The sequence below is a fragment of the Simochromis diagramma genome, unplaced genomic scaffold, assembly GCF_900408965.1.
Source record: "Simochromis diagramma unplaced genomic scaffold, fSimDia1.1 OVJJ01000602.1, whole genome shotgun sequence".
Taxonomy (NCBI): Eukaryota; Metazoa; Chordata; class Actinopteri; order Cichliformes; family Cichlidae; genus Simochromis; species Simochromis diagramma.
Window position 1 is genome coordinate 1,043,354 of NW_024387040.1, and position 19,373 is coordinate 1,062,726.

The 19,373-nt window shown below is 39.1% G+C and overlaps 1 protein-coding gene across 3 annotated transcripts in view; it reads left to right on the forward strand.

Moving 5' to 3' along the window:
• Window positions 1–19,373, forward strand: part of LOC120741273 (catenin delta-2-like) — a 134,729-nt gene that overhangs the window by 44,723 nt on the left and 70,633 nt on the right. For all 3 annotated transcript variants that reach the window (XM_040044057.1, XM_040044059.1, XM_040044058.1), the window contains exon 5: window positions 9,559–9,691. In XM_040044057.1, coding sequence (XP_039899991.1) covers window positions 9,559–9,691 — 133 coding nt within the window. The remainder of the gene's footprint in view (window positions 1–9,558; window positions 9,692–19,373) is intronic.

Sequence of the window (19,373 nt, forward strand, 5' to 3'; positions counted from 1 at the left end):
GCACAAACACTTCCGATATAGATAGAAGTCTGAAGCCACTGCAGCGCTTCAAATTTCCAATTTATATTTTATCATTCTCTAGGCTTTTAGTTCAGGTTTAACTTCCCCATCACAACCAACCCTCCCTATGATAGCAGAGAGTGTATTCAAAAACGGCGTGATAAGAGAAAGAGGACAGAGAGAAAGAAACATAAGATGTTTGAGTACTGAAGTAAATGTAGAGTGTGTTTGAAGGATGCACATGCTTGTGTGTTTCTGTAACTTAGAGAGAGTGCATGGGGAAATTACAGACAGAAGAATTTGTTTGTGTGCGTGCATGTGTGTGTGCATGCATGTGTGTACATCTGAGTGGATCTGCCAAGTCATCTCACTTGTTTAATGTCAGGGCAGGTCTCTGACCTCTACAGTAAGTGTCTGGTTGTGTAATGTGAATCTGGTAGTGGAAGAATGGATTTACACACCCACCTTTTTCTCTCTCACACACACTTTCACAGAGCACAGTTGTGTATCATGACTTTAGAGGGCATTGCATTGAATCACATTCATATCCTGAAGACTTAGAGTAACTGTAACAATACCTAGTACCTGACTGACTTCAGCCTACTGTGAATGTAACCTTAAACTGACTTTGAAATGCCCTCACCTTAAAATGTAATGATTTACATACTGTCAGCCCATTAATGTGACTGTGCAAACAACATTTTTATGTCTTACACACATGACAAAGATAGTTTCACAAGTAAATCAACACACATTTAAATGTTAATATTGTTAATATTTTGTTTGACCTTAGTGTGATAGCTACATGGCAAAATAATATTGGATAATTTGTGGCTGGTTAACACACATAGACATATGAACTGACACTGTGACACCTTCATTAGCGATAAGGTATGAAGGTACATTTGTTGGACATGGACACACACTCACACATCTGCACGGACGAGCATCCTCATTAGCATCATGGCAAAAAAAAAAATAGTCCACCCATCCTGTTTGTTATTCAGTGGCAAGAGCATGATTGCAAATCAGGAGACAATTTTTCCAGCAGACTCTTGTTCGTCCACCAGCTTAATCCTGTGCCTACACTTTGAATCTCTGAGTATCGTGGATGGGGATTTGATTGGTCAATTTTGTTCACTTTTGGTTGTATCATGGCAGAAGCTGGAGTGGCAGTTCTCAGTGTTATCAGACATAATTGCAGTGCAGTCTGTTGACAGTTGGTCACTGATATCAACCCTTTCATCAAGCTGTAAAAAAAAACAGAGAAAAAGAAACACAACAATACAGTCTAAAGAAGGCTCGGTTTACTCACCTTAAATCGGGGTACTCAAACTAATCACACAGAAACTTTAATCAGCTTTAATGGGGTTTAATGATGATGTTCAGAGCAGTACACTGACCTTTGAAGAGGCGGAAGTGAATAGATCATTTTTCTGTAGAGCTTGGTAAATTAGTACGAATGGTGAAGAGTGATATTGCAAATCAGCCACTGGATGAAAAAAAAAAAAACGCTAAAAGTAAAAATCAGTGATCATTTTTCATACATTTATTTATGTAAACACACACACACAGATACACTTAACATAGCACTATGTTAGAATAATATACTGTTTATTAATGATGAATGTAGTCACTCTTGTATCACCATGTTGACTGGCACCATACTAGCTTTTTGAAACAATTTGCGATGAGTGAAATGTGTGAATCTGATGGTGGAATAATAAATAAATAATAACAATAATAATAGGGAAATAATAACAATATTATAATAAGACATACTCATGTTGTCGTAGCTTACCGGTTGTAAGGTAAACCTCATAATTGCTTACATGACCTTACTGTAAACATACCCTGCTTTATGTCCCCTTTGACTGTAATTAGAAGCATAATTTAAAAATAACACCAGATTTTGCTAAATAAGACTTTAAATATCGACTGAGACCAGTGACTTGTTTTTGTTTGTTTGCTCATAACCAAAGCAGGCATACTCTGCTGACCATTAGAAAAAAAACAGATTTAACATGCTTCGTTTGTTCTAATCGACTTCCATCTTTTACATACAGTCTGTTGTTAGATTGTATATCACAGTACAACAATATCGTTATCCAATTGGAAAAGTGTCATGAGGGTATCAGATTAAGGCTGACTCCTGGTTCGGATACAGTACAATACACAGCTCAATCTTAATGAGCGTGGTGCGATACAGTGTAATGGTCTAGGTCACCTCAGCATCTACTGGCCCATTTAATGAATGTTTGACTGAGAGTATGTTTCACTGGTCTATTGTTTGGCTGTGTAAACATCCAGTAATTGCACCCTGCAACGGGGGAATAGTACCACCGGGCTGAAAATTACCGATCAGCAAATGCGGGATAATGGCCGTGTGAACATGTGTGTATTTTTTCCTCTTTGTAGTTATGAGGAAGCGTATATTTGTGTATTCAAAGACACACAATCATGCATGTGCTATCTGCAAGTGTGCACACTTGTGTGGTTATGTCTTGCGTGCATTGATGTTTGCGTGCGTGTGAACGCTCTCCTTTGTTCACTTACAGTGTGTGTATAATACGCTGTGCACGTGCATGAGTGCACGCCCTTTTCTGGGCGTGTAAATAAATGAACACCTGTCTGTCAGCCTAATGCCCTATTCGATTATGCCTCCGATTCTGTGTGTTCAGCTAATTGCAAGGACTTGTGCTGGCGTTTGTGTTTTCCTTACCCTGGCAAATCGCTCTGTGGCCCTGCACACTAATGTTCCCCTTCAACAACCTCACCCATGCAAACTTCACAAACACATATCTGCAAGCACACAGTCTCTCCCAGTTGACATTTTCTACATTTTAATTTTCAAGTGGCCATACTTATCCAGATCAAATTACAAAAAGAGAGCAAAGTGTAAAAACACTCTACTATTGTAATCTGCTCTAAAAAAAAACGACTTATTTAACCATGCAGCAGAAACATTTATTGGACAGCGATACACTGAAAGAACAAAGAAAATAACCAGCATAAACACCATCGTTCTTACTGTATCTGAATGCTCCTTCGATACAGTTCTTTTATAAGAATTATAGATGAAGCGCACTGTGTAACCCAAAAATCGTTAAGGATATTGATGACAATCTTGCTGTTCACCATACTTTAATTAATTACTGTAACATTACTTAAGAGTCTCTTTAGACTCTTAATCTTAATTTTTGCTATTTTAGTTTCATAAAAAACTTACAAAATAAAGTGTACACTTATATTTGTGATTTGTTAGTTTCAAACTATACATTCATCACTAGCTGTTTTCCCATCATTGTTTCTCTGTTCCATGCAAGGTGAGCTGGTCTCACTCAGCAATGCTCATTCTTCTTACTTAATTCTTTGCTCGGCCCTATTCAACCTCCTGAGCCCCAGACTCCCAGCTGGAAGATGCCATAGAGAAAGCATATTGATTTTTCTTGTCATCTGATGGTTGTTGCATGAAACAAAGAAAGGAAAAAAACCTCCAGACAGAGAGAAGGAGAGTGATACACAGGTGTGGCGGTATGTGGAGACAAAGGGAAGGAAAGGAGCTCGAGAAAAACCACACGTAGCTTCAACTGTAGAGATGAGCTGGAGAAAAGTAGTAATCTTTTCATTCTTATGTCCATACTTATTATTATCTGCATTGGATTTTCCTGCTCGTATTCATGGTCTCCTATTTTGTGCTCCTATCTCCATTTCTTCCTGTCTTTGTATGGAATTAATGGCTCACTTTTCTGTTTCATGAATAGAGGTGAAATGTGATTACGAGAGCCATTTCCATTTGCCCATCAGTAACCACGGAGCAAAGGCAAGAAGTAGGGGGATGGTGACACACTATAAGGTGTTTTTATTGTAGCTGACTCACGGCAGATTTTTTTGCTTCTGTTTATTTCTGCATTGGCTTCATTTTAGGCTCAGTCCATCTATCTCTATCCATTCATTTGTCAGCTCAGCTGTTATGGGCTTCAACCTTTCTCTTCCCCCACCTTTCATTGATCCCATTTGCTAGAGCTGTGGCTTTTGTTTGGTTCTTCCAGGTCTACACAGAGAATTTTTTAGCAGGCGAGAAGAATGTGGGCAAAACACATTATATTGCCTAGAGCCATTAAAGGCCAGGGGAGAACACAAACGTTCTGATTCTGTAGAAAGTGCTGTGGTTTTAAAAGGTCCATGTCAACTGCTCCTAAGGCCACGTGGTCTTTTACAGTATGTTTTTTTATTGATTTTTATTGGCTAACTAGAAAATCCACACACTTACAGATATGAGTTTCATGTGATTACCTCAGGGCTGTCTCAATCGAGACAGAATTACTTTTGTGAAAATTTTGTATGATTGTATGTTACTTGTGATTCATATGTTGTTTCTTTTTTCAATTTCGGTTGTCGTGTATTCTAATAATAATGAACAACAAAGAAGAAATCAATTATGAGTTGGAGCATTTCAGGGATGTAATATATATTGATTCCTCATTTAAACTGAAGTGGAATATGTGCATCCTAATGATCCTAATACGGGCATCTGATAGCGGGATAAAGCACAACGTATGCGGTTTGAAAGTTCCTGTTTCTGTTGGACGAGGACAAGGGCATCCCGAAACTTTCCCACGTATTTCTAGCTTACCTCTCGATATAGGGACGTTTCCAGGGTGACTCCACGCAGGGTCACACTCATTATGAATCGGGCCATATGCTCAGCCCAAGAGTCAGCACAGGTGCGTGGCAATCACCGATCATGCTGCATGCTGCTGGGAATAAGGAACAAAAAATGTCAGAACAAAAAGTGACACTTGAGGTTTGTTCACATTCAATTAACTCGTTAATGTTAAACAAACAAACAGAAAACTGACTTAGAACATGAAGTAGGGCATGAACCTGACTGCGTGCCGTCTGAGTACCCTGGGAGAGCGTCTGAAGTCCACACTGTAGTAAAACAAAACCTGGTCAGTAAATGTAATCTGGACAACTTGATTTTTTGTTTGGCTGACACATTTTAGTTCAGTCATCTTAACTAGATCTAAATAAGCTGATGCAAGTATCTTGTAATATTATATAACTTGACCATGATGATTTAACCTACTGAGGTAAACTAAACATTAGGTTGATATAAATATGTTTACAATACATACACCATAAATTATTGTCCCTGTTTATCAGTACCACCTTTTGCACATGAGGTGAATCTTCCTCCGTGGCTATGTACCAAAGAGAAACATAAATGTAACTTTGCAGCATTTGTCAGTAGTTCACATCAGCAGTGCTGGCTATTTTCTCTGGATAGCATCTTAATTAAGTTGCACTTAATTAAAGGAGCTGCCATTGAACTAAGAGCCACTGTTTGTGCATCTCTCACATGCAGCTTATTCGGGCATCTGTTTGTCTATCGAACTGCTGAAGTCGTTTTTTCTTTTTTTTTTTATTCACCTTGGGTAGTACACTGTGCTGAGGAGCACTTTTTTTTACACACACAGATTGATGCAAAATGCATAAAATAACACCTCTCTTAGTTCAGTTCTGGGGAAAATAATACTTACTCACACTTAAGTATCTACATTTTTTTACCACTCTTTTAGGCTTTTGACAGCCATTGGCAGTCAACAGGAAAATATTAAAATGAAAAAGACAGGAAGAAGATAGTCTGGTCTACTAAAATGCTAAATAATTTGATCTTCAGTGTTGAAGAGAATACCATTTGCTCCCCAAACCAATAGCCAACCTTATTCAGGTCCTTCATAGTAACTGCTTTTTCTCTCTTCTCTCTCCTACACTACCCCCTCCCTCTGCCCTCCCTCTGTCTTAACACAGTGATGAAGATTGATGTTCAGGTCCTAATTAGCATCTGCTTTAGTATGCACACTGCCAGTTTGTCCATTCCTGACCCTCGAATCAGTTAACAGACATGACAGGCCTTGTCCAATCAGATTAAGGCCAGAGGGACAGACTTCCTGTGTGGAGCTGTCACTCTAGATGCACTGTGGGCACCGCTGATGGATGTGATTTGGACTAGGAGACCCAAATCATTTCAAAATTGTGTAAAACATCATGCATCGTATTAGGTTGTGCAGACAGATGAATAAGATTAACTACAACACCACGACAGTGTGCTGTAAACGCCCTCAAATGGGATAGAAGTGGTAATAAATGAAAGTGACATGATGTGACAGCTTGTTGATCTTAAACCATAAACATTTTAGTCCTAGTTGAATTTGCAACACTTTTGAAAACAGGTGTCAGGCTCTGAATGTGTTTCAATATTGCAACCGTCAATTTGTGGATCTCTTTTGCATTACTTAACTTCTCCAACTCATTTATTTCCCCTCATATAGCATCAGCCAATCAGTGTGAAATTCAACATTGTCAAGCATATTGTGTTATAGTGTGTGTGTGTGTCTGTGTGTGTGTGTGTGTGAATACTGTCTATCAATGGCCATGATGGGATTTCAGACTGAAGTTCAACTGTCTCATGAGACCTAGACATGAAAAGAGAGAGAGATGAAGAGAGGTTTAAAAAAAGAAAGAAATCCTTTGATAGTCCTTGTATTTTCATGTGTTGTACTCTTCTATCACACTTTGCCTCCCTCAAATGTATGTGCGTGTGTGTGTGTGTGTGTGTGTGCATGTTCGTGAATGTGTGTGTGCATCAAAGCCCTACCATCACACAGCAGTCTTTTCCTTTGTCCCAGTTATATCACTCTGTCTCTGCCTCCGCCCTTCCTTCCCTTGCCACCTGCCTTTTTCATAGTCATGTCATACTGCTCTCCTGCCATACCTAGTGATTCCATTGAAAATATTTCACTGCAACAACACACCCCCGCATGCCTCAAGAAATGGCAAAGTAACCTCTCTAACCAGGAACATGAAACTCTGTGCTGCAGCAGTGACACCTAATTTATTCCCCTACCCACTGGTGTGTCATATCAAAAACACACAGCCTGGGTATAAAAGAGCAAAGTCCACAAATTGTTCTGTGTGGCATTTATTACCACACAAAGCAAAAAAATAATAAAAACGTAACATAAAGAATATGGCACATAAGTGGCAACATATCGTGGTGCAGATTCCTTAAAAGCTGTGTGGGTATTTAATGTGGCTTTTGCAGTTATGTTGGTACCGCGTCTTTGATCCGTTTTTACTTTTCCAGGCTGCTGTTTCCATCCTGCTGTTTCACATCATTGGCACGTTGCCTTGTGGTGCATCTACCAGGGCTATGGCTCTCATTAGCACCTGTGTTGACATGACTGGCATCTCATCTGTTGTTTTCCTCTTTCCTCTTTTTTCTTTTTTCCTATTTTTCCTTTCCTGTCAGCTTCCTCTCGCTTGTAGTACTCACAGTTGCCCCCAAATGCTCAGTGTTTCCCCCCCTAACTTTCACTCCTTATCCTCCCTCGCGCTTTCGCTTCTCTATCCTTCTCCCTTCTGCTCTGTTCCTCTCACTGTCTCTCCCTACCAGGGGTTTTTAATTAATGGTCGAGCCATGATGCTTATCTTATCAGCAGATCACTCTGCTTTCTATTAACTACACTGACAGAACTGGGAGGCTGTAGGGGGATGGATGACACACACTCTCATACACATACAGTGACATAGCATATAGTCAGATACATATATATGGCGTCAGTACACAGAAGTATAGACACAAATGAATATATATGCACTTGCCATTACACTCATGCACACAAACAGACATGGAAGCAACAAGGGCCTCATAAACACACATCATGATGCTATCTTAATCTTGCCACACACCCTTACACACATAAACAAACTGCCCTGATGGTATCTCACTGTGTGATTTAAGGAACGTTGTTTGGGGGTCTCTCCTCCTAAATCCCCTAAATGCCTTGGGAATCCCTCCCTCTTCCTCCTTCTCTCTATCTGTCCTCTACCTCCCTCCTTCAGTCCTGCTTTCCAGCTGAATGAACACTTATCATTCGACAGATAAACAGCCGTCCATGCTGGAGCTTGCTTTATCTTTGAGAGCCATGTTTACTCCCTGTGAATGCTCTGCTTTCCACAGATGTTTCATAGAGTGCATTCACTTGATCCGACAGAGATGAGCGCTGTGTCGAGGCTTCATTTTCTGCAGCAAAAACTATGGATGCACACACAATCTTCTACCCCATCAGGTTTAACTCCCCAGGCAGGTCAATTGTCCCATATTTACCACATTTTCATGTTTGGGTCGGCTGAGCTAGGAGGCACAATAAATCAGCAGTTTGCACGATAGCTTGATGGGGATTACGGTGAGACACAGTTTGCCACAGAACAGTAAGCATGAAGCCAGAAACAACAAAATCAATCCTCAAACATCATGATCGATGGGAGCCGCAAAATTTCAACATAGGTTTCAACATAGGTTTTTTTTTGTCAGATCGCATTGAGAGTTGGCAGTTTTCTGAAAGCACAGAGAGAAAGAAGCAACAGAGAAACAGTTTACAAAGTGATTATTGGAGAAAACATTACGGTGGATTGAGGCGGCACATGCTCGTGCACGAGTGTAGACATATCCAGTCGCCCACACTTTCACGCACACTCATAATTTCCTCATTTGGGGGGCCATAGCAAAACAATTATCAGAGGGGGATAATACAATAAAGGAGACCATTTCCTGTGTATTACCGAGGGACAAAACATTTATTTCACTTTGTCTAGTGTGTTCATGAGAGTATAAACTTCCAGTGGTGGAAAGTATAGGAAATAACTGAAACTGCAGACAGCAAGCAGGCAGCAGAAATGCTGTCCTGTGCAGTTAGCAACACTTTTTGATTCTTTTTATAAGCTTTCTAAAAATTTCTCTGCATGCATCGCTTCATGCTTCTGCCGAAATCCTCTTTATTTGTATTAACTCGTATTTTGTCGCATCCATACAAATGTACAAATAAGCTGTTGCCCTTCAGCTTGACCTTCAAAATGATAATCCCTAGCATCTTCACATTTGCTAGTTACCTCTCAAAAAATTGTCACACATGGTTGCTATGACAATGCTCCAAATCATCCATCTGAAATAACTCAAAAGGTTTCAAAGATTTACTGTTATTCTAAGGAAATCCAGCTTGTCTTTTATTACGCTAAAATGCTAATACCATTTGTGGTTGATTTTGATCCATTTATTAAAGTTTTCATGATTGCCACGTGCTTAGCTTTGTGGCCTTATCTTTACTTTCTCTCATTTCCTGCACTTGTGTTGGATGGAAATGACGATATTTCAGCAAATTAGGCATTCAGCAGGTGATCTGTGTCATTTTTGTTCCACTGTGTTGCTTAGTTTCTAAAGCCTTCTCCCATTAGAAGTGAGTTTTCTTGTACTGAAAACAGAGCAGAGTGGATTTTGACATTTAAATCTCTCTTTCATTCATGCTCTGCCTTTGGATCCATCTGACTTTCTCTTTATATCCCGCATTAACGTTGACATGCATGGTTGAATATCTGTGGCTGAAAAAAAGTCTCTGATTTTATTGAACTACTTTTAGGTAATATTTTCATTTCAGTGAGAAACTTTGTTAACCTGCTGAAGGAATAAAAGTGTCTCTGTATGTCATTCTGCAGAGAGTTTGGGTGGAGAGATCCAGAGTTGCCAGAGGTGATCCAGATGTTACAGCACCAGTTCCCATCGGTGCAGTCCAATGCTGCAGCCTACCTACAGCATCTCTGTTTTGGAGACAACAAGATCAAAGCTGAGGTTTGTGTATACGTGTGTGTACATGTATGTCCTTGTCTGTGTCTATCAGTGTGTTGCGCAGGTTTAGTATCACGTGAGAATTTGATTAAAATCAGTGTTGCAAAGAAGGGAATGATTGTAACTTTTATAATGAAAGCCATCAAAATATGTGTTTAAAAAAACAGGTGAATAATTTGTGACTAGAAGATGCTGTCAAAACTATTCAGAGGAAAGCTTTTGAGAAATAATGCAATAGCTAACCAGTTTCACACTGATGTTCTGCTTGATAAAGCTTGCCACAATCACCATTCTTAAGATGTGCCTTCTACTGACTTGTATTTATTGAGGTAATGAAGCTCAATTAGTCCCGAAGCAGCAGGTTTGCCTCTCAAAACTAATTTTGCGGTGAAGCCCCTTTGAAACACTCTAATAAACCCTTTAATAAAGCTAGTGGCAATCTAAAACAGTGGCATTGGCACATGCAGATGCATTCAAATCTGCATCTCTTCCCTCAACAGACACAAATTCACACACCCCTCCACAGTCTACAGTACCTCTGAATCAATTTACAAGTACACGCGGTTGAGAACATTGACATTTTTTTTCTATATGAAATTAATTTCAGTGGAAGCAGTCAATAGCTGCAACTGCAGCCTAATGAAAAGTGATCCCATATAACTGTAATGCTCATTCATGCACAAATGTAAAGTGATGTGTGTCAGCACAATGTGTGCACATATGCAAATAGACATAACACAATACAAAACAGAAAAATTAATATTAACCTTCTGCAAATCAAAGGCAATTAAACATGTAAACATGCACGCGGCTAATTTTCATTCACATCGACCCACTTACCCACCCACACAAAGACACACGCAGGGATACAGAAATGCAATCACACTTCCATACAAAAACATCACACTTGATTCCTCTCCCTTCCCCTCACCCATGCAGCTCTGAAAGAAACCTAAGTGCTCGTGTCTTTTATAATGGATCCAATTATGCCTGAATAGAGGTGTCCAACAATGGTGAAAAAACATTGCGTTGACAGCGAAATCTTTGGCCTGGCTTCATCAAGTCTGTTTCATTGTCATGCTTTGGGTCCAAGGCGTGGCTAAACACTGTTTACACAAAAAGAGAATTCAGCCAGTACTTTGGATCACATCAAACAAAAACACACTTATATTCTCTGCAAACACGAGATACATTTCCACTTTTCCACATGTGCACAATGCACATGACAGCAATGCAGTGTGTGAAATATGATGCAATAAGAAACACAGTGAGATGTGCCTTAAGCTGTATTTCTTAAATAGTCTTTAATGAAAAACAAAGTTGATTGACGATCACTAAGCCAGATATGGGACATTAATTTGGTTAAAGATCCATTTGCTATATTGAAGCCAAATAGTGTAGTGTTTTTGTACACATACACGCACGCGCGCACACACACACACACACACACAAACACACACATATAGATATAGATAGAAAGACAGAGATATAGATAGATATAATATGATATCATGCAGGACTATGGATGAGTAGATGACCAGCATCCACACTGATCAAGAAACACCTGGTAGCTCAATGTTATAACATCAGTAGAGGACAGCTAGCTACCATTAAAGCTGGAGATCCAGAGTCTACAGTACAATGGGAAGAATAGTGAGCTGTATGAACATAATAAGCCAACTCTGATAGAAGAGAGCAGTGTAACTGAACCCGATAATACCTGCAGTAACAGAGGAAACTACTGATTGTGGCCAGACTCAAGTTAGCCACCAAACCAAGGGCACAACTCCCCCAGCTCACTGACAAAGTCCTATCAGAGGAGATTATTGCAGATGTGACCACTGCTCTGCTCACCATCCACACTACTCGTATCGCAGAGCTATTAGATACCCCTGCCTCAGTAATCCTAGAAGGACTTGGGTATATGATCAAGAATGCGTGTAGAGAAAGCCCTTTGTGGAGAAGAAGGCTGGAATTTAAAATCAGAAAAGCTCAAAGAATATTAGTTGGTTAAGTGAAGTGTAGAAAGGCATCATGAGAAAAGTATAAGATGAGGCTCTAGAAACTGCCAAACGAATGTTACAGCTCTGGCTGAAGAGATACCACCAGAGACGTAGGAGGAAAAATATGAGTGGCCTTTTCCAAGGATGCTACCAGGATGTACTCTTAGTTGCAAGAGAATAATAGGAAAGACTAGGATAACAACTAGGACAGACCTACCAGAGCTGAAGATGTTCTCCCAGAAGAATATCTGGGAGAAAAAGGTGCACATAACACCAGCACCTAGAGCAAGAGCCAGTCAGCATCACAAAGGCAGACGTTCCTCAATGAGTTGTTGTCGGAGGAATGAAGAGCTGGACGGCACCAGGACTTAGCACGATCTACACCTGGTGGACGAAAAAGAAGAACACCACTCCATAAACGCGTGGCAGTACAAATTGAAGTAGTGGGACTACTAACAGCAGGTACTCATCTGGACTGGAATCATAGCAACACACACGAATCACATGAGGCACATGAGTTAATACATGAGCACAGCCTAGGGCGTAGTAGGGCATTGTAAATTACACCAAAGCACCAGCTCCTGGATAACACAGCACTACACTAAGATTGTAAGACCAGATAGACCAGCCTGAGCTTTGACTACAAGAAAGACTACAGCTCAATGCCACACACATAGAGACTGGAGTGTTTGGCACCGTACAAAGCTAATAGCACACTAATAATGTTAGTCAGGAACTGGGACTGTGGGAGACCACTGGAGACCAAGTCCAAGGGAATTGCATAAGTCACTATCAAGAGGTGATGCACTGCCCCTACTCTTCATCACCCTCTCATGATCCACAACACGTAAAATCACTATATTAGTTTGTTTGGGGGTTCTTTGGTCAGCTGTCCTTTAAAGGTCCGCTTTTTCTAACATTTGACCACTTTAAGACATACTACTTGTAATGTGTGTTGCCATTATGTGTATTTCAAGTTTCGATCCAAATCGTTTTTTAAACCATACCTTTGTACCTCTGGGTTTGAGCTTGATTTCAGTAAACTACACCCATATTGATACAGACCTGAATGAGACTCTGTTAATTACTTAAGTACAGCCAAAATCTCAGTACAGTTTTTGTTTGTAACTTATGTGAATGCAAATTTTGTCAGATAACACTGAAATTGCAGGAATCGAGATTTCAGTTCAGAGTAACTGCTTGGTAAATATGTTGAGTATGTTAATTTTTTTTCCCCTGTATGTTCTGTTGTCTGACAACAGGGACATGACAATATGTACATGCAAAGACTGTTTGGAGTTAAAGATGTTTGTTTATAGTGAATTCGGCTGTAATAAAATATAAGACGAGCGTAGAGAGTCAGAGAGAAGCAAACGGTTAAGTCTTAAAGTTTCTATAGTTCATAGTTAGCTTTTAGCATTACATTTTTTCCAGAGCTGATTACATTAGTGCCTTTAAAGAATAGCAAGATTGTATTAGTATTTCATCAAGTTTTTAGTTCAGGAGAACATAAAAGTATTAGTTTGGTTAGTTCAAGGTTTTTTTCCGCATCACCATACAGCCATTATTTGATATTTTACCAGAGCCATTACGTTTGTCGTATTCAACCTACCAGGCTCCACTTACAAACACACACACAGACACAAAGTTTACCTTGGAGAAACTGGGATTTGCTGGGTGCCTCTGGTGTTTAACATAGTAGTCTGATTCAAAAATAACGTGTTAAAATACCAGTCACACACACAAAATAAACTCATGAGGCAGAAAGCGGTCCTCTGCCAGCTAAAATTACCTTTTAGAGTTCAGTGGCTTTAACCAGAACAACAGTCGTCCTTGTCAAAGAAGCTCTGTGAGCTTTAAAAATGCTTTAAATACAAACTAATTGGGAATTTTGTTGTTGTTGTTGTTACGAGATGTTTTGCTGCTGAACCTCCAGAGCAGTATTTTCAACATCCATATTAGCAGCATACTATGGTAAGGTCAGGTAACTATGGACAACTTTTAACTCAACTCATATTGGTTACGTAATGTTTTACATAGAAACAGAGGAAAATTCTTACTTCCTCCAGGTTTTCATGACTCATATTTTTTTTCCTTTCATCTCATAATATTATAAAAACGAATTTTCATGATAAATCAATTCATTTCAATCAAAGGTAAATATAAAATAAATGATCATAACTGTCACTGCTTCATAATTACTATTAGTATCATTATGATTAGCTTGGATGTTTAATAACATTTTCTTTTGTTGCACAAATCAGTTATGTATCTTTTCTCATCTTCAGAGTTGTAAGAAAGTGACTTTTTTCTTTCATTTTAAACAAGCGAGAGTTTAAAATGTCTGTATGACTATCTTTGCTTTATTACAAAGGCTTCCAAACACATGAAGTAGCATTAAATTGTCAATTGTATTCTCTCCTGCTTATCAGCAGACAAAAAGAAAAATGTGTTATTAACGCTTTGAAGCAAAGACAAAGACCAGCAGGGGCGCACGTTGATTAGCATTACTTCAATCCAGTTACACACATGGGCTTTTTTTATGACCCGGTCTGTGCCTGTATTTCAAAAGAGAGGTGAGGTTTCATTTGATGGAGTTTTGTCCATGACAGTCCCTTCTTCTCTTTAACCACAAGAAACATAATGGCACTGCTAACTTCCTGAATTTTTGTCCACATTATTTGTTCATTTTGACTTCTCCAATCACCAGCAGGGAAGTAGACAGGTCTATATCAGGATGAGTGCGTTGCATGATTACAAGTGTAATTTTATGTGTCAGTGAATTCAAATTAACAATCAGAAGAAACGTTTATTTGCAGAGTAGTGCCAGGATTTTAGTGCAAGGGGAAAATTCCTGTCTTTTTTTTTTTTTTGTATTTCGCCTTTACTTCACATGTCCTGTCATAATTTTTTTTAGCTCACATGTACGTCACATTTTCATAGGAACTCACCCAATTACGTTAGCAATATTACATGTATGTCACATGGATGGATTTGTGTTTGTTTGTAGGATTATCTGATACCATAATATCCTGACAGGAGTAGTAGGATATAAATTTCGTTAACAATTAAGGTCACGGTTTTGTTTGTTTTCAATGTTGAAGGTTAGATTGTGTAACAAAGACACAGTTTATACATTCTATTTTCTGCTTCTCAAATTTGGCAGACTACTAAAGGACAATGAGCTGTGAATGTTTTAGCGAGTCACATTTCCCAGATTTTTTTTTGTGCTCCCTAATTTACTTCAAAGCTCTGTATTGATTTTTTTTTCCCAGAAATTATACTGGCTATTAAATTCAAAAAGTTGAAATCACAGCTTTTTATAACTGTCTATTCATTTTATATTGTCTAATCTGTGTGTGTCACTCCAAAATCACTACTGGCATTTAGGAAATTAAAAGCTTCTCTAACAAAATAATAACTACTTAATTTTGTATTGTTGTAGCAGGTGATGTAAGACATTACTTGACAGCACTAAGATTTCTTCTTTTTGGCTATAGTGAAAAGGAACCTTGTGATTTTTTTTGTCATTTGAAATATTATTGCATTAAGTTGTGATTTCCTGCCTCACTTTATATACATATAAAGTTTTAGAAGCATTGTTTTAGAAAGATAATGTACAGGAAGTCCTGCATTGTAGTATTTACTTGGTTCTTGAGACATAAGGTGACATGTATGTGAAAGTAAATGGTTTTTGCAGCTATTTGGTATGACTCTGGATTAAGAGGCTTATATTCTCTTATTTTCAGTCACAGTGAGCAGCTGAATACAGCCACAGTATGGTTCCTATTCATTGCTAAAGACATAATCTGTAGCAGCAAATACAAGTGCAAAGATAGAAACAGAAACCAGAAAAAAAAGAAGTTTTTAGAAAGAAAGAAGAAAAATATTGGCGAAAAAACAAGAAAATATTTCCCTATGATATCTTGGAACTGGTACATAAGATGACACAATGTTTTGTTTCTTGGTTGATGACATTTATATGTGCTTGTGTACAAATGTTTCAACACAGGTATGAGTGGACATTTTAGATTAGATGTGTCAGTGTGAGCATGTTTTAATTTACAGTTATATGCATGGATATTTTTCTTTTTCCTACACAAATACTGCGAGCAGGAAAGAGAAGTCAGATATACAGAAAGTGAAAGAGAGAGAGAGAGGCTGTGTTTCGTGTGTGTCTGTGTTTGATAAGGTAGATGGAGGTCTGGCTGCAGCCTAGACTGCAGAGGCAGCTTGCCAAATTCATCTTCAGCATCATTTATAGCATCTTTAGACACATACACAGTACAAATGCTGTATCATCCACACGCATAACTAAATTCACACCTACAACCAGTTATATGCTGTATATTTCCCACATAGTGAATTAAAACAGAACCATTGACATGGCTGCTAATAGATTTCCTTTGGGTATGCAAAACACAGGCTCACAGTCTCAACCTGAGCTTTAGTTACATCAGTAATTCATTTTGGGTTGCAGCCATATCAATATCCATTTATCCAACAAGCGGCTTGATGGGGGACGAATGTGACCCCTGACTCTTTGTCATTTCTCAGCCTCAAAAGAATCAGGCTTTAGATTTTTAGGCCGTGAACTCTAGAAATGCTGTAAATATCTGTTCAGTAGACATGAATGTGGAAGATGAGAAATGCAGCAAATGATTCTTAATGATGCTGCAGAAGTAGTATATGTTTCTGTCCCTCTTCACAGCGTATTTTCCACTTAGCTTTTCCCCCTTATGTACATTTAGGTTAATACGTTGGTTTTAAATCAAACTGTATGTACGTGTAGTTAAAGTGCAGACTTTCAGCTTTACTTCAAGGGATTTAGCAAGAACCTATGGATATCACTAAACGCTGTGTTTCCTCCTTTGAGATGCTCCGCCACTGCCAAGCCTTTACTGCAGCTACCTTCAAATACTGCTTGTACAGGTTCAGTGGGTTCAGTTCAGGCACTGATCATTGAAGGCTACTGCATGTCTTTGCCTTAAGAAACTCTTGTGTTGCTTTTGGAGCATGTTTTTGGCCATTATCTATTAGATGTTTTCTGGCATAGTTTAATGCATTTCTGTTACTGACTGTAACGAGTTGTTATCTGTTAACATTCATAAAGGCATCTTTTGAGCCAACTTTAAAGACTTTGAGAGTCTTTGAAAACATCCTTGACTTGGTTAGAGGTTGTGAAGGATTTTTCTTAACCAAGGAAAGAATTCTGCAATCAACCACTGTATTTGCCATCTGTGGACTTCCAAGCCTGTTGATGTTGTTGAACTGGCTGGTGCATTCCTTTTGAAAATGGTTGCAGTTCCTATACAGTTAATCGAATACTTTTATTAAAACCGTTGAAGTAAAGCTGAAAGACGCTTTAATCACATTTTGATTTTCTAACCTAACTGTAAGTGTTGCAAAAGTACCAGCAACATACTTTAATTAAAAATATTTTACTCTATAATTCACTCTAATTTTTAAAGAATGTGTTAACATTTTATAAGGTTTCTATTAAGTTACCTAACAGAGCCACCCTCTGTTATTTGCTTTCAAAAAGTATCCTTCAAATTTAATATACATCTGCTTTAAGGTAGTTTTATTAAGTCCTGGGCACAACCTAATTAATAACACATACATTGCTGCTGTGAGGAATAGTGTTTGCTCTGTTTTCTCTGTTAGCTACCTTGTCATACAACAAAGCCTCCAGTATATTTGTTACAGTACATTTTCACAGCTGTGAATTTTTATGCTGATAACTCTATGAGAATTAGCTGTGTCCCTGCCTCAGAACAATATTAGGTAGCCATAGGTTAATGGTTTATTTGGCCCAGTTTAAAATTCTCAAGAGGGAAATGTTAGCCCTGGGCCAAAAACTCAATTAACCAAAGGTTGGAAGGCTCTAAATTGCAGTTAGCCCTAGGCTAAGTGTCAAGTGAAGACAACAATACCCCTTGTATGTGTGTATGCTTGCCTCTGTGTGTGAATACATAAACGGTTAAAAGGTGTGACACATCTCCTCTCTGTCTGCACACTCACATGCACCCTGTCTGGAGCTAGTGGTTAATGCTGAAGTTCCATATGTGGTTAGTCATAAACGCTTGTTAAGCTTCACGTGACACCGTCTCAGGTGCGTGACACCCATGTATCCCACTGCCGGCTTTCATGCTGGCAGCATCTCTGATTCTCACAATCTCAGCTGTCACCACTGCTAACTGTTACCACGGCAAAACTGTCGCTATGGGTTACCAATAGCCGTGTCCACCGCAGAAGAGCGTGAGACAAAGACAAATCAATCAGCGCTTCTAATCTTCTTTACATGAGGAGCAGGCACAGAGGTATTGCCAAGCCTTGTATGTAGCTCAGAGGCAATACAAAGTGGAATAACAGATTAAGTGTGACATAAACACAAACAGGGAGAGGTGCACGAATTAGCATGGGGAAGGAAAAGGGGAACAGGAGGAGGGGAAGAAGAGCAGAGGTGGGGACTAGAGGGTGTAAGAGGGGCAGCAAATCAGGTTGAGGAAATTGTATGGCCAATCTAGCAAGGTTATTTTGCCATTCACTGCCTTCCTTAATCCATTTTAATTGAATAGATAAGCAAAGTCATTTTGCTCGATAAACTCCTGCTGTGTCATGAAACACCCACATCCTCTTTGCCCTCCATTTCTCATGCTTTCTCTTTCTTGTGTCACCCTCACTCTCGCTTTCTCTCTTCTTATGTGCATCTTTATTATCATTGGTGTTTGCTTGCGCTTGTGTGCACACCTATTTTTGACTTAATCATGCTAAAAGTATGAGTGCGAGTGTGCGAGAGCCAAAAAATGAAACAAAAAACAGCCTTGGAAGTCCATTCATGTCTTATTGCTCGTCTGCGTTGTAAAATCCATCCATCTGGTGCTTCACAATGAAGCAGGCATTACTAATGAAGTATTTTCTATATTTAATGTCCCATGTTTAGAGGAGAACGTGCTGAAAAATATTAAAGGGTTTCAAAAAGTCTGAATATGCATCTAACTGTGAAAAACTGGAGTTATCTGGTTGAGTAAGTCTGTCAGTTGCAGTGCTCAAGAGATTAAATAAAAGTGGAAGCATGAGGGACACACTCTCTCTCTCTCTCTCGTTTTCTCTCTCTCTGTCTCACACACTAGTTGCTCCATCCTTGTTTCGACTAGTCTCCTGGAGATCTCAGCAGCCTGTTTCTAGTGATTAGCGCAACACCCCTGTCGACTGGACCAAACACAGGCTGATTTAAGCTCTTTGGCCCCCTAAGGCTGATGAAGATCCCTGCAGTGGAGAAGTGATGTGGGAGGTTTAAAAACCACCAGCATAGGGAGAGAGCAATATGTGTCGCGCCATGGGGGGAAGGCATTATGTGTAACGCCAGAGTGCCCTCATTGTGATCCCTACTGGGCTAACAGTCCTGACTGCCTCGCCCTCTCACAGAATCGAGATATAATCATAAATCTAAACTGATTGACTTTGTTTATTTCTCAAACTGTGGCTAAGCATGTTTCTCTTTATGTGTATTTACAAGGCAAAAGTAGTAGCAGACACAAGGCAAGCAGTGTAGCTGGGTACAGATTTGCTGTGCAGTTAGGTGAGTCGTCATGTACAGTTTACAGAAGTGTTCAATTAATTTAATTTTTCCCTGCTATGCCTGCCTTTTGGTGGCTGAAATACACATTTAAAATAAA